We start from the raw sequence: 16,662 nt of genomic DNA, 5'->3' as shown, positions 1-16,662 counted from the left end.
AACAAGAGGGAAAATGTCCCAGTGTTCGTCGCCAGGGGAGTCGACCGTCGCCGTGGGCGTTTGTTCGCCTGGTACAATCGTCTCCTCGTATTCTTGTGATTGTTCGTCAATCCTCGGGTCCAACAATTGGTAACAGACAAGAAAAGCGGTGTGCGTCACCGGAGATGAGGAAGACGGCATTGTGTTGCTAGACACGAAGAAGAAAGATGGCCTTGTTCGTGCGCAGATGAGGCATGCAGCGGTGTTCGCTTCAAGGACGCTGTAGCGGCGGCCATGGTGACAAAAACGACGGGAGCTGCAACAACTCCGAGATTATGGATAGATTGTTGGGAATAACCTTGTCCTGGATGCGTTCCGGGTGTGTTCGTGCGTGGTCGTGAGTCTGTTAGCAGGTTAGTTCGTCCATGTAGTTGTGTCAGTTGAGTAGTAGATGCTGGCCGAGTCATCCGAAGGAGCCATTCGAGGAGGTGGGCGTGCAGTGCGTGTGTGTGTCTGCTACTTACGCGGCTGTAATCAGTTTGTGAGATACAGTGTGTTACCGAGCAGTTTGAGCTGGGAATAGAAAAGGCCGTACATGCGGCATGGCGTTGGTCGCCTGAAAATATCCATTGTCCTCCTCTCCATCTTCTACCTCTGTCCGCGACCAAGCGAGCGAGAGGGAGGGAGGGCGAGCTGGTCCGGGGTTAGTCCCAACAGTCGTTACCACGGATTAAGATGGCCGACGACTTCATGTAACTTACGCTAAGTCCACACGCCTCTAGCGGGCATTTGACAAAGTTTAGGTGAATATTTGGCAAGGCGCATGGGCTGCTCGGCCCATAGACAGACCACGTTGGGAGGTGGGACCACCCAGGCTGGTCTTCGAACCCGGACGAGCTGTCAAGGCTTTCACCCGACGCCATCGCTTATCCAGCGGCAGTTTCCCGTTTCCGAGCTCATCAATGGCAAACGCCTCCGCAAGAGCCTGAGCAATACAAGGGGCTCCATCACCCCTCCACTCCTCGTCCATTCCGCCGACGCCACAGCAGCGAATTCCCCAGCGCGCCGAGCCTTCCGACCCTGGTCCGCCTGCCTCCTCCCGGACCTCCTAGCCATGTCGGCCGCCCAGATCAGGGCCGAGATCAACGGCCTTATCGCCTCCAAGTTCGCCGAGGTGAGCCCCCCCTCTCTCCCATCAACGTCCCATCTACACCCCGTGTGGTTGTGGGCTGGAATCGCTGAGCATCACCGTTTTCTATCGGTTTTGGCCGGCTGGCCAACTGACGTTTGCTCTGCCGTGGTGGATCTAGGGTACGGTGGATCAGTATTTCTTGCAGCTGTACGTGATGTGGAGGTACAAGAACATACGCAAGGGCATGGTCGTTGAGGTCATGGAACGCTTCCTCCAAGACGCTGACAAGATCCTCACCGAAATCGCCGTCTTGCTGTCGGCACCCCTCTCCCTCTGGTGTCGTCATTCTCGTCTCTTCGGGTATAAACTCATCTTGTCTGTTTCTCTGCTCTCATGTTCGCAGGAACCAGCCCCAGTTGGACTACGACAAGGTGGAGGGGATCGCCGATCAGCTCGAGGGGTGCAGCAGCAGCAGGTGATGATGACGACAAATACCCCTTTCCATTTTGTCCCCGCCCTTTTTTAACTCTAAGTTTGTTTCTCCGCTGCATCAATGTCCACATTCGGATGTGTTTGTCATGGGTATCTATGTTACATGGTAATAAGGGGATACGGGGACGGGAAATGGCATTTTCTAAAAATGGACTTACAGGGATAAGGCGAGTATATGCGTAGATGATGAATAAAATAGTTCAATGGTGCTTTACAAAAAAAATTAATAATAAGTTCCAATATAAATATTATAAAATGCCAAGTTGAAGGCCAAGGCTTCAAACTTCAGATGCTTCATCTCCTATCATCTCTTGCAAAAACTGGGGCTCATGATCAAGTGCCAGTTCAGCACCTTCATCTCTACACACTTTCAAGTGCCAGATCTCCACCAACATAAACCATTCTGCTTGTCCCACTCACATAATCTTTGGACTTGACAGTAGACGCAAGTTATCGTGCATAAAAACTAAACCCACAGCTCGTTCAGGAACCAAACTATTTCTCATAGTGTTATGAATAAAAGAATATGCGCTCCAATTCATCTCAAAACAAGAGGACGATGCTGGCGGCCCAAGTATAGCTTCAATCCTAAATCCTCATTTTCAAAAATAAAAAAGCTTCAAGGCTAAATCTTTTAACTCTGGAGTGTGCACACCATAAGTTCCCCACCATTTCTTTGGATCAAAATGAGCTCTATCATCTATTGCTTCTCGATCTTCAAAGGTATTCACAAATGAGAGAGGTCAGCAAATTGTTTTTCACTTTCCTCGTGTCATCTGGATTTGAAAAAAACTGCTTAGTTCCTGTTTTCTGTAATTTCAGCGTCAATGTGGCCGCTGACACGACCAGGAACTTCCTCAATCCATTTTGAACTGTAATTAATACTTTGGGTTCACAGAGTGTTCCATACAATGAAGGGAAGTGTGACTCTTGGTCCAGCGAACTGTCAAAATTTTATGAACAACATCATGAAATGGTGATTGTTTTTTTTCTTTTTTTGAATGAAACAGAAGGACGTATTTCTATTAATTTTCAAATAAACAATACAAAGTCTTTGAGCTAAATAAAAGAAGTAAACAGGAATAAAAAATTCAAAAGGAAGAACTAGATTACAACAAGTACAAACATGCTTCCCAGTGCTCCTTTCTTTCACCCGGACAGATAGCAACTTTCACCTTCTCTATCATGGTGTCCCATATCTCATAGATAAGATGAAGAAATGATTTATCTGTGCCGGTTGTCCTTATCATCAGGAAAATGGGTTCAGTGAAGGCAAGAATTAACTTATATTATCGCACCACTCCTCATTAAGAACCATTTTTTTCACGGATAATCCTTTCTCTAAATCACCCTCTTTATAATTATTCCACTCATTAGATAGAACCATTTTCTCAAGACATGACTTGATTAACATGAACCTCTTCAATATGATGAGACTTGCAAATGTTGTCTCTGCAATCGCAAGAAATTCTTGCTTGCTGAACACATTGAACATGGACAACCTCATGTTGTGATTCAAGATACAATTTTTAATATAGAAGGCATCATCTCCAGCTTGTTTTATCCATTTAAATTCAGTATTTTCACCAACAAAGTTCTTCGGATCACATATGTCCTTCATTACAAGCTTGAGGGGTTGCACAACACATGGAGTCCAGAAAATATTTCTGTAATGCGTTTCAATCCTCAAGCCAATATATTTGCAATTCGACGTATTGTCGGCGATAACCTGGACCACATTCTTTGATATGACCTATTCAATTACTTCCTTCAACCTATCAAATATGTATTCCTTGGTTTTTACCTATCAAAATAAAGAACTAGAAATTGTCAGCAACAAACAGCGAGTATTGTACAACACAAACAAGCAAAAGATAAGGTAAAAATTGTTGTCTAATAACCTTTACCTCTCTTTCGGTATTGATTGCTTTTAGGAACATGGGGACACCATATGTCATAGCTATGATGTTCAAAATAGGATGCCGTTGAGGATCATACCATCCATCACTTGCATATTCACTCCCTTGAAGAGCCATCACTAGTAGAAAACAGGGCTTTGGTCACGGGGCAGTTTCCACATTAGTCCCGGTTCAGTCAAGAACCGGGACTAACGTGAGCATTTATCCCGATTCGTGCGGCTAAGGCATTAGTCCCGGTTCACCTGGGCCCTTTAGTCCCGGTTCGTGCCACGAACCGGGACTAAAGGGTGCGATGGCACGAACCGGGACTAAAGGGTGCGATGCCCATTAGTCCCGGTTGGTGGCACCAACCGGGACTAAAGGTTAGACCTTTAGTCCCGGTTGGTGCCACCAACCGGTACTAATGGGTTTTGAGGCATTAGTACCGGTTCATGGCACGAACCGGTAATAAAGGTCCCATTTCCAAACTCCCCCCCCCCCTCCCCCCCTAGACCGCCTTTTCAGTTTTAGAAAAAACAATAGAAAATGATGGAAATGTCAAAAAAAAATAAAATAAAATAAGTTTCCCATGTGATATGTGGTCTACTTGTTGGGAAAATTTACAAATATGAATTTCGACTTTATTTGCAAAATCTCTTTGGAATTTGTAAAATGGGCATAACTTTTGCATACGAACTCGGATTAAAAAAAATTTATATGAAAAATCATCTACTCGAAGAGTTACATCCGAATTTAACAGGGGCTTTTCAGATCCTCAAAAACCTAACAGAAAAAAAGTTACGGGGCTTTTAAGATCTAGAGTGGAAAAAATCGAAAAAATTACTAGTCAAATCTGGTCAAACAATGGTCAAACTGTCGTCAAACAATGGTCAAACTGATTATTCTAGAATATTAGTGTTACTAAATAATTATTTCAGTTATTTTGAATTTTGGTCAAATCTGGTCAAACTAATTATTCAAGAAATATTAGTGTTACTAAATAATTATTGTTTTAAAAAAAAATAGTTTCAAACTCAAACAGTGAAATGTGTCACTTCATGCTCAAGCAAAATTCATGAAGGTTAATAGGATTGACATCTTACTATTGTCAGGAAAACAACAAGTGCAGACTTGGAACGAGAGAGAATAGAACCCAGAAGTTAAGCGTGCTCATGCTGGGGAAGTGGGAGGATGGGTGACCATTCGGGAAGTTAGATGATTTGGAATGATGAGGGGTGATTAGAGGATAAACTGAGCAGTGATGAGCCCTTTAGTCCCGGTTCGTGTAAGAACCGGGACTAAAGAGGAGAGGCATTAGTACCGACCCTTTAGTCACGGTTCGAAAACCGGGACTAAAGGAGCCTTACCAACCGGGACAAAAGCCCCTTTTTTCTACTAGTGCATGCCATCTTGATCGGCTCAAGCATCCTCTCAACATGGAACTTCTCCTTCTGCAGAAATGTGGTCCTCAATGCATCATATGACTGATCTGGAAAAAATGCATCATATGGTGGAGGCACATTGCCTCCCAATTTTTTGTTTGATACATAACTGTAAGAGGCAGGGTTTCTTTCCAAATTGATGGGAAGTGGTATAAAATAGAAGTGCACACCACAATCAGCATGCTTGCAAGGTGAACACCACTAGTACAATAGAACACGGTATAAGATTAACAAGATGCAAAGCTCCTATATATATAGAACATCCTTGCAATTTGGAGATCAACAATGTGTCTCTCTTCGAGGGGATATTTGTTTTGTTCTCCACCCCCCTCCCCCACCACCGACCCCCGCGTCGCCTCTCTCGGGCGACACGGGGGAACACCACCGGTGCCGGCTACTTCCTCCCCCCCCCCTCTGCCCCAGCACCTCGCCGCTGCCTGAGGAGCCCGCCGGCAAAGCCCGGTCATGCTCCAGGGAGGGTGGCGGCGGGGCTTCTCTCAGGGTGGCCCAAGGGCGGATCTGGCGTGTGAGCTCGGCGGGGTCCGGCGGGCGAGCGAGCACGGCTCTGGTGATGGCTGACGCGGATCCAGTGGTCCGGGAGTAGGGGCGGCGTGGCGGTGGCCTCACGGCGACCAGATGCGGCGCGGACGGCAGGGGGTTCCAGCATGAGCGACCGTGTTCTGGCAGATCGAGGGCTCGGCGAGGCTGGGCCTGGTGGTGGCGGCGTGGGCAGCTCGGCGACTCGGCGGACGGTGCGCAGCGCGCGCCTCGGCGTGCCTTGTCCCCCGCTCGGGTTGGTGGTGGTCCAGGCTGCGGGTCCCATGGAGGCGGCTGCTCCTCCGGTGGCGTGACGGCTGGGCGGCGTGGCGAGTAGGCGCGGCAACGGCGGCGGCCTCGCGACGTCCAGCAGTGGGTCGAGGCTAGGTAGTTGCGACCGCTCTGTCTCGCTCGTGCGACTCTGGCTTCCGGCGGTTCAGATCTAGTGCGGCTCGACTGTAGTCTTCCGACGGCGGCTTTGGCTGTCCTCCGGCCCTCCGAGGCAAGGCTTGGGGCGAGGTCGCAGTCTGGCCAGGCCCTCCCTTGCCTCTAGATTTGTGATGTGGGCTCCATGTTATCGGCCTGGCCGGGCTCCTGCCGACGGTGATGACGATGACGTGGCGGCTCTTGGGCTCCGGGGCGGCGGCCCCGGGTATGGTGGTGGCGGCTTCGGCCAGGAGGTGGCGCGAATCTGGTCACGGTGGATCATGGGATCCCGTGGCCAGAGTGAGGTCGGCCTCGGCAGGGGTGGTGGTCAGTGGGCGGCGGTCGGTGGTGACAGGTGGTCGACACATCTCCGGGAGAAATCCTTGCTCCGGTCTTCACCGGAGCCGGCGACGGCGGCGCCCGCGGGTGTCGTGATCTTTCCTGGAAGCGTCGCCGTGGAGTTGCTCCTTCTCCCCACGGCTTGGGCTTTGGAGGGAAACCTCAGATCTGTTGGATCGGGCGATGGAGGCGTCTTCGCATATTTCTCCTCCTTGGGGGCATCGTCTCGGAGCCGGCTATGACTGAGAGACTGGAGGATGATGGCATCTTCGCCGTCGATGGCGGCATCTTCGCCGCGTGGTTTGCTGAGGCGGGGCGTTGGTTTCTGTTTGGCAACGATGATGGCGTCAAGAGGATCTTGGGTCGCGGCGTGGTCTTCGGTAGTCGGTTCTTCCCGGCGTGTTCGAGGTGCTCTTTTCGGCACGATCGGCGCAAGTCCTACATATTTCCCCTGTGTTGCTCGTCGTCAAAGTCAGAGTTGTCGGTTGCTTGCGCGTGTGGCCATCCGTTGGCATGTGCCGTCGTGGCTTCTATTCCATGTCGGTGGCCAGGTTGGCCGGTGGTGCCCATGTCATGTGGGTTGTGTTGTATCGGTTTTAGCCCGGTTTTCCGTCAATTAACCGGACAATTCTCTTCTTCTTAATCAATGAAAATGGCAAGTCTTTTGCCTCGTTTCAAAAAAAGAATCCGAGATACTGGCCTGCTTTCCCTTTCTTTTCTTCACTGATGATGGCAAACTCGGACCTTCATAAGGAGGTAGGGAGATTAATTTATTTTTTGGTGCACTATTGGCTACAGCTGCACTAGCTTCACGATCTTCCTTGCGAAGTATCTCAAGAACAGGATAAGCAATCTTGGTGCATATCTTCACACTAGCACCTGTAGTCTTCAAAAGATGTGCTCTCACTCTTGAATAACTTACAGGGAAATCCCCACCACTAAAGTGGCAATTAAATCTTTCATCCCCTCCATATCGTGTAACATGAACCCACAGGGGAAACTTAGGATTAGAATAGTGATTCTCCTCTGTGTCATCAGCAGTCCCACATCCAAACCGAGCAAACATCGGACAGTTGAGCAAAAACTTTAATCCAGTACATGTTGACCCTTGACGGATAGTTTGATCAGACACAAGCAATCCACCCAAGCAAGAGATATAGTAGTCTAGCAGAAGATGATGTCAAGATTGCTAAGTTGTACACCAGATGAAACAGTGGTGTACACCACCAGATGAAACATGCACGTTCCTTTACACTGCTACTTGGCTTAGCCAGCTAGCCTAGCAGCAATCGAGCTTGAGTGCAAAATGGAGATGAATGTAGATGGATGGAGACAGGGAGGCTTACGGCGAGATGCTGCATCATGTCGTTGTTGCCGGCAGCGCGGAGAGATCGGCAGATTGCAGCAATTGACAGATGACGGCGATAGGACTCGTATGTAGGGTTTGTTTTGACGATCAGCGACCAGACACTGATATCAGGCAGCCCACATCAGCCTCCCGATGGGCTTCGGATCAAGTACTTGATCGTGGTAGCAGCCCCATACTATCCCTGTTGTATCCCCTTCGTATCCCAGCCGTTTTCTCTTTATTTTTATTTTTCTTAATTTAAAAAGGGACACATCAGGATACGTGTATCCTCGGCATATCGGTGTGTATCCCCGTTCTGGACGCGTATCCTGCATTGATTCGGCACACATGGGCATACCCATCTATGTTGCAGAATGCCCTGTGTGGTGTTTGCGCTGTGGTGTAGTCGTAAGTTGAAGTAGTGCCCAGTTTAGTTGTGTTTTGCATAACGGAAGTACTGGTATTCATTCCGAGGGCAATGTTATGGCTCGGACAGGAATTACTTTGTCGTCTCGCGAGCATTCCTGCTATTAATTATATGCTATTCCGTTAATGGTAGAGTTTTCTGTTTTTGTCCTTGTTTCTGTTCAGATGTGTCGGTGCGGTGTCATTTGCGGCTGTGGTATACACATAACTACAAGAGCTGGGGATAGTTGTGTCAGTATTCCTGCCAATGGCGATGCTATAGCTCGTCAAGGAAAACATTTGTCATTCTGCAAACATTTCTTGTATTAACGATACATGCTTATGTAACGGCAATGTTCTTTTTATTCAAATACTCGGATACATTTGTGCAGGGTGTGTACGTTATGGGGGCATGTGGCTCGTGTCATTCGCGCCGCTGTACAGCCATAATTAGAAGAGCTAAATTTAGTTGTGTTTTGTGTAAGAGAAATATTGATATTCATGCCAATCTTATGTCTCAACAAGTGGAACTTTGTCGGTTTTTAAATATCTATGGTACTACTTATCTGCTATCGCACGCAAGTCCTTGTTTTCTTGGTTTATCCACAATTTGTTGTGTTGACAACTGTGAAGGGAATTGGCCCCTTGAGAATAGTATTATGGCATTGCAAATATGCTTATGTGTATCAACATGCCCCAGTAGCATTTAATAAATTTCTAATTTTCCGATCTTCCACTTTGTGGCATATACCAGTGTTGGTGCTAAGAGAGTCAACCTCTCATGCGTGGAGTACTTCCATCCTGAGGCAACAACCGAAGAAGGGTCAGTACTCATTATGTACTATGTTGCACAATAACTATTCTCTACAGTCTCTCTCTCTCTCTCTGGTCTCGGGTACTGACTGGTCTTATCTGTTCTCTGGTCTGTGATACACAGGAATGATAGTGGTGGACTTCCACAAGGTGGACGCCCTCGTGCAGCAGCTCAAGGGGTGTAGCTCCAGGTGATAATGATGATGACGAACCCTCCCTCCCCACACATTCTTAATTAATTGTATCTTTGTTTATCCGTTGCGTTGATGTCGTGCGATTCGGATGTTTTATTCAAGTGTATGCCGTTCGTTTTGTTTGCCGTGTATCCATAGTTGTGTTTCATTAACGGAAAGAACAATGTTATGGCTCGGCGAGGAACACTTTGTCATCTTGCTAGCGTTCCTGGTATTGATGATCTGCTGCTATGTGTAATGCTAATGCCAATGGTAGTTATTTCGGTTTATCCATATTTCTGATCAGATAGTCGTCTTGGCGTTGTTTGGGGCTGTCATATGCGCATAAGTAGAAGAGCTGAGTTTAGTTGTGTTTTCTTGACGAACTTTCGGTATTCCTGCCAATAGGAGTGCTGTAGCTCATCAAGGAAAACTTTGTCTTCCTGCAAACATTTCTTGTATTAATGATATGTTATTCTACGTGAAGCCAATGTTAATTCCTGGTTTCTGCACTGCATTCAATGTTGTTTCTATTTGGATACGTTAGGACAGGGTGTGTACGTCATGGTCATGCGGCTTGTATCATTCGTGCTGTCGTGTAGGCATAATTAGAAGAGTCGAATTTGGTTGTGTTTCGTGCAAGGGAATTAACAATATTCGTGTCAATATTGTGTCTCGGCAAGTGAAACTTGTTTTTTTGAAATATCTTTGGTACTATTTATTCGCTATCACATGGAATGCTAGTGCCATTTATTTTTTTGGTTTACCAAACAATCTATTGTGTTGACAACCATGAGTTCGAATGCCTCCTTGAGAATATTATTATAGCAACACAAGTATGCTTATGTGTATCAACATGCCCAATATCGTTTAATTAGTATGGTCAATTTCTAATTTCCCGATCTTGCTCTTTTTTGCATATATCAGTGTTGGTGCTAACAAACTGAGCGTCTCATGCATGCACTTCCGTCGGTTCAATCATTCAAAAACCAAAGAAGGGTTAGTAGACAGTATCTTATTATACATGTTGCACAATAATTATTATCCACACTCTTTATTGTTCACATTCTATATGTAAACCCGCCCTATTTTATGGCACTATATTTAGCTCATACCAATCTAATATTCCCAGAACTAACCGGCTAGCTAGTCTTCATTTCATCTGCAACAACCTGGTGGTAGATCTTGGTTCATTTCCTAAATATACCTCTTTCATTACTTTCGTGTATCTTGTGAGCTCCAGGCTTTCGTTTATAGCATGACTAAGTCTGAGATGGCTAGATTTTTTTTCTTCAAATAGAGGTTTACAATTTCTGAACAATTTTAGTTCAGTTCGCTTAGAATTTAATAGTGTTGTATATTTGCATTATCCTAGGTACCTCATTGCATTGGCTCCTATTATGAATGAGTTCTGTGATGTGCGCAACATGTTCCTCACCATACTGCAGGTAGTCCCTTGTGTCCCTATGTTTTCTTTTTTTACACTAAACTTCTCACTTGTATCACAATAAATATACTGGATGTAGTTTATTGATAATTTAAAAAATTACATTGATTGTATTCTTGTTGTATAGAAAATTATAATGGAAGGAACCATTTGGTTTCTGGACCACATTGGAGCACTTAATTTGACGTCTCTGAAAATCCAATTTGGTTGTCAAATGTTTCTGTTCTTAATGTTGTCATCACACGGCCGTAGACGTATGTGATAGCTCTAAGCAATGGAGTTTCTTTGTTTCCCACCATTGCCAAGTATAGTAATATGATATTGACCACCTTTCAACAAAGCTGATTTGGTGAAACCATGTGTATTGAGCATTATCGTGCATTACAAACATGTATTAATCATTGACGTATTCTTCTTCTTCTTATGTAGATGGAGGAACAGGTCGATGCCTTGGGCCCTAAGTACTAGTGATCGGAATAAAAAAACATAGCCCCATGTTATCCCTGGTACAATGGGGTATATGTATCTTTCAATATATAGGCAATGTTCAACGTGTGCTGACCTTCAGCGGGGGCATTTGGAATCACATGATGATTCTTGCTCTAGAACTGCAGGCTTCCAAACATCCTGTGACAGAACTTGTTGTCTTGTTTGTGTCAGTTATATACACATGTGTGTCGTTGATGCCCCGCAGGCTATGCATAAACTCTATACTTGGTTGGTTTGTTGGTGACTTGTTTTGTTGTATGTTTGTGGCTCTTTTACATTATTGCAAAATGTTTCTACCGAAAGTGCATTATATCCCTAATCTTATTTTCATGTTGATGCCAATAGGTTAGGGAGGATTAATATCATTTATCAAGCTTATCTCGCGACACTTGTCTCTCGGTGACTATCTTTGGAGATGGTTAGCCCCTCATTTCAAAAAGGAGAAGGCGTCTATTATCCGAAGATTCAAAGGTTTTCTATATTATTTCAGTCGTAGGAAAGCAACACTATTAGGAGGGTTGAGGTGTTTGAGAATGTTGGGGATCATGCAAAACATATACACTTAACCTCGCCACTGTGTCAAGTCGACATTGAGGTAAAACCCTAGGAAGTTTTTACCAAATGATGGGATCCCCCAGTCCCGGAGTCATGGGATTGCCCCCTAGAGTCATATGTTTTGCTATTGGACACTCCAGTTCTCCATACCCTGGGATGCTTGGGTCCCAAAGTCCCCTGCCCATTGTGTTGCTAACCTTCTGCATGCATCAGGTCCTTGGGGTCTTGGACCTCCGGGTCCCCGGAGTGGGCATGCAACCATCTGGTTAGCCCCGATCCTTGGGGTCTCTTCCCCCATGTCCTATTGCGAGATGTGGGGGTCTGCCTCAGGTGAGTTCGAGTCCCCGGTCTATTAAGTCCTGGGCCCCGGAGTCCGTTGTGAGGCAATGGTCTGGTCTGCCTAGGGAGCAGGGGGTATAAGTACCCCCATTCCATTAAATTTGAGGTGCTCCACCATACCTATATGAAATATTGATTCCTCCCAATCCCTCTATTCAATCTCCATGATTATTTGGGGTTTGAAAGAGGAACACAGAATCTACATTTCCACCAAACCATTTTGTAATTCCGCAACTCGTTCATCAGCAACACTTGCTAACACTACTAGGGAAAAACTTACAGATAAAACTTTAGCAGTAGCGTTGGTATGTGGGGTGGCGCTACTGGTAATTAGTAGTAGCGTGTCACATACCGGCACTGCAGGTAGCAAGTTAGCAGTAGCGTTGGTCGATGACCCACACTACTGCTAAGTGGTCCCAGAGGGAGGAGTTGCTGTGCCCCACGGGCTTGCCATAGTAGGAGCACGGGTCAGGGGCTCACGCTCCTGCTAAACTCCTTAGCAATAGCGTGTTCTCCTGGCCCGCGCTGCTGCTATGGCCAGCCGAGCCGAGCTACCCGTCCCCACTTAGCAGTGGTGCTTGGCCAGGACCCACGCTACAGCTAATGTGGTTAGCACTAGCATTGGTCCATGACCCGCACTACTGCTAAGTTAAACATTTTCCGTGCGCCCGTTCGTCACTCTCCTTTGTGCCACTCTTCGCCCGCGCCCGACCATCCTCCTCCTCCTCCTCCCTCGTCACCGCCGTCGTTGCATTGTGCCTCTGTCATCGCCCCGTCCTCCTCCCTCCTCCTCCTCCAGCCACCGCCCCACCTCCCTCCAACCTCCGCCCCTCTAGTCGCTACCCTCCTCTATCCTCCTCCAGCCGCCGCCCCATCTCCATCCGCCACTCCTCCCCCATCCTCCTCCTCCATCCTTCCTCCCCCTCCATCTAAAGGTTGCGAAAATGAATACTAAGGAAAAAATTCTGCCACCACACGTGCAAATGGTAGACCACCAGTAAATAAGGCACTCAAGAAGTCCTTGGCATATCAACAATGTTTGTGTAACGATGGTACTTTCATGTATTTATCTTCTTGAGAACAAATGATGTAAGAGCATTCATAGCCGGACGCCTCAAACCCACGTCAAACATCCAGGCGGATGGCCCAAACAATAAAATTCGACCCAGACGGGCATCTCAAATGGGCCTCAAACGCTCTGACTGACCGGCACCCCTCATATACAACCCAAATATGAGGCGGATATGGGCATGCCCGGACGTATCCGTCAGGTCGGACCCAACCCACGCTAGCAACAAGGAACCCACATATATTTTTCGCCATCCGCATGCCGGACAAAACCCTAGCTACTTCCCTATACTCCCTTCCGCCATCCAATCTCTCATCCGATGATCTCTGGCCTTCTCCGACATGGCGGGCAGCGGATCCAAATCCTTCATCTCCAGATCCGTCGACCGCGAGCTCATTGCACACACCCTCGAGGAGGAGATGGCCGTCCGGCTTGCGCTGCGCAGCTCCTGGGAGGTGGCCACCCGTGTGAGGCAGCTCTTGGACTCCTTCTGTCGGGAATCCATTCCGTCCACCAAAATGGTGGATGGATCTGGCGCTAGGTGTGCCCTCGTTGCCTCACCGAAGGCGGTGTGGTCCGTCTTTCATCGGAACGCGGTGGTGGATGCTTAACCCCTTCATTGGTGCGCCGATGCCATCGACACACCATGGGCATTGCCTGACGCAAACATGGCGTGGCATGCCCGGCGTGCAAGGCAACGGGCGAGGAAGGCGGCGGCAACCCTTTCGGCGGTGGACGTCGGCAAAACAGAGTCGCATTCTCCGGTGCCCCATATGATGCAGCAGTCCAGGCGCCGCAACCGCGTTGTGGTGAATGTCACCGGCTCATCCCAGGACAGATCAATAATCGATCTGACGTCCACCGGCACTGTTCGGGCTCCGGGCTGCGACAAGGAAGAGTAGGGCATGGGAGACGGCGACGCCTTGAGTCCCGTGAGCCGGCTAGTTTCATATGACATACTCTACCTTGCCGGTGACCGGACCAACACCCTGGGGAGTACCACCGGCCGCCGGAGATGGGCACGGGTGAGCTCCGCTTAGATGGATTTGAGGTTTCTATTTTAAGGTGTCTGGTTGTAGAATCCAATATTTGGGGCCTGACCGGTCACTATCCGCGGACTTGCCCGGGCATGTCTGCCGAGGGGTTGAATTTGGATTTGCCTAGTCCGGCCGTAGATGCTCTAACATTGGTACTCCCTCCGTTCCATAATGTAGTGCGCTTACGCATCTCGAGATCTAAATTTGACCGTAAACTTAACCAACGAGAACGATTGCGGCGGAAACAAAAATTATTACACTGAATTCGTATTTCGATACCAATTTAGTGGTATAATTTTTGCTCCCGCCGCACTTGGTCTCGTTAGTTAAATTTATGGTCAAAAAATAAGGGCGCACTACATTGTGAAATGGAGGTAGTATAAATATAAAGGAAGGTTTACAGAGTGAAAAAAGCTAGGAGGCTGAATTGTTCGTTGTGCAATGACAGAACGGCCCGTTTTGGGAGCGGCGTCGTTGTTGAAGAGATGTCAGGCCCTTCCCAGTGCTCCACCGTTGACAGGTGCTAAGCATGCCACATAAGCGGAAAAATGACATGGCACATCATTTAAAGAGGGGAGAGAGCACTTTGGTGACCCCAGAAAGAACCAATGACAAGCGCGAGAACCTAGGCAAACCGCTTAAATGAAACAATTTGACCAATGCATGAAAGACTTTAGGTGTTAACTCATTAAATAAAGTGTGCTTAGCAACAACAAGTTAAGCACCTATGCATTGGGAAGTTGAGTTGCTAAGGTATTTAATGCACTTAGCACCTCATCTAAGCACCATTGCATTGGGAGAGGTCTCATGGGATGTGCATTTGAAGAGAGAAGGCAGCCCAGGACATGGCAGAGCCCATACCGCAATCTTGTTGGACGGCCGTCTCGACTCTCGAGTCGACCAGAAACGAACGCTCGCTTCGGTGTTCACGTTGACACACAACCGGTGGCTCCATCCATGCTTTGCATGCACACGCCGTCTCCAAGCAAGCTAACTAATGGCTCCCGGCCGACGATGCAGTACAGCTAATCCACCACTCGCTGCCAAACTCCTACGTGAGAAACCCTCGTGAGCCCAGCTATACAATCTCCGCTCCTCCTCCCGTCCTCATTCACTCCGCATCCGCAGCCGATTTCCCCCGTCTCCACCGCTCAGTCCCCCGGACCGCCGGACCTCTCCTCGCCTTGCCATGGCAGCCGCAGCACTGAGGGCGCAGCTCAACGCCCATATCGCCGGCATGTACACCGATGTGAGGCCCTTCCCCTCCCCTCTAGTCGTATGGTTATGGATTTTGGCTGCCGCTGAGGTCGCCCGCTTCTTCATCAACAATGCCTACCAGATCCTCGACGACATCCGCGCCCTGATGTCAGTTCCTCGCCCATGCCCTCCCTCTGCTCTCGATCTCAAGTACTACTGACTCATCTTATCTTTTCTGGAAATCACAGCGAGCAGCCCGCAGTGCACTTCGATGAGGTGGAAGCCCTGGTGCAGCAGCTCATGGAGTGCACCTTCAGCTGATGAATTGACGATGATAAATCTTTTATTTTCCACCTATTTATTTTTAAATGTATGTTTGTTTGCTCGCAGCTTCGGTTCAGATCAGTTTGTACTGCACAAAGGATTCTGTTAAAAAAATGTCAGTTGCACTTTCAAAGAATCTAGTTCTAGTTTAGTCCTGTTTGGTGTAACGGAGTTACCAGCATCCCAGTTAATGTCAATGGCATTATTGAGTATATAAAGTTGTCGTTTTTGCAAACATCCCTGGTATTAATGATATGCTACTATATGCGTATCACTAACGGTGGTTTTTCTAATTTGTCCACGACATCGATATTGTTTTTATTCGGGTGTGTCGTCATAGGGTGTGTAACTCATGGGGCACGACCGCACGAGGTTCGTCTCGTTCGTGGCGCCCATCATATAGCCATAGATAGAAGACATGAGGTTAGTTCTATATCTTATGTTGCTGAATTTTTGGTACTCCTGCCAATGGTAATAGTATAGCTTGGCGAGGGCAACTTTTGTCGTTTTGAGAACGTTTCTTGTGCTATTGCATCTGCTGTTCAGGCAATGTCATTATTCTATAGGTTGACAATTAAAAATTTGTCGTTTCACAAGAATGGGTTATTAATCATCTGCCATTCTACGTAATGCCAATGGCTATTTTTTGGTTTCTCCACTGGAATGATGTTTCTATTCAGATGTGTCTGGCGCGTGGTGTGTACGTCATTCGGCTATCGTATAGCCAAAATTATAAGACTGAAATTTGGTTGTGTTTCGTGTAATGGAATTGTCGGTATTCATGACAGTGTTATTGTCCAACAATAATTTTTTTGTCATTTTATAAATATTTATGGTACTCGTACTGATCTGTTATTGCATGTAACGACAATGGTGTTTTTTCTGGTTCATCACACAATTTATTGAGTTAACAATCGTGATTGGAAATTGCTCCTTGAGAATATTATTGAGTTCACTTGTTAGTTTATGATAAGTTTGATAAGTTTCTAATCTCTTGAACCGCATTTAATTTTGTTGCATGTGTCAGTGTCGGTGCACAGCAAGTGAACCTCGCCTGCAGGCACTTCCACCATTTCAATGCCAGAAAATGCGAACATGGGTTAGAACCAAGGTTTTGGTTGCCGAATGGGGCATTTTTACCGAGGGGGATCAGTAAATGTGGTTACCATGTAATTTCGAGAAAATTTCGACCGAATTTCGAATGAAATTTATAATTGAATT

The 16,662-nt window shown here is 47.1% G+C and overlaps 1 protein-coding gene across 1 annotated transcript in view; it reads left to right on the top strand.

The window, feature by feature from the left end:
- The first annotated feature begins 15,109 nt into the window (after nucleotides 1-15,109).
- The window catches only part of LOC125554485 (histidine-containing phosphotransfer protein 2-like), a 4,055-nt gene continuing 2,502 nt past the window's right edge, over nucleotides 15,110-16,662 (top strand). The window contains exons 1-3 of the mRNA XM_048718031.1: nucleotides 15,110-15,327; nucleotides 15,366-15,428; nucleotides 16,463-16,540. Of these exons, the coding sequence (XP_048573988.1) occupies nucleotides 15,110-15,327; nucleotides 15,366-15,428; nucleotides 16,463-16,540 (359 nt within the window). The remainder of the gene's footprint in view (nucleotides 15,328-15,365; nucleotides 15,429-16,462; nucleotides 16,541-16,662) is intronic.

The sequence above is a fragment of the Triticum urartu genome, chromosome 4 (genome assembly GCF_003073215.2).
Source record: "Triticum urartu cultivar G1812 chromosome 4, Tu2.1, whole genome shotgun sequence".
Lineage (NCBI taxonomy): Eukaryota > Viridiplantae > Streptophyta > Magnoliopsida > Poales > Poaceae > Triticum > Triticum urartu.
Note: the sequence above shows the minus strand (reverse complement) of the source record. Positions and strands in the feature narration are given on the sequence as shown.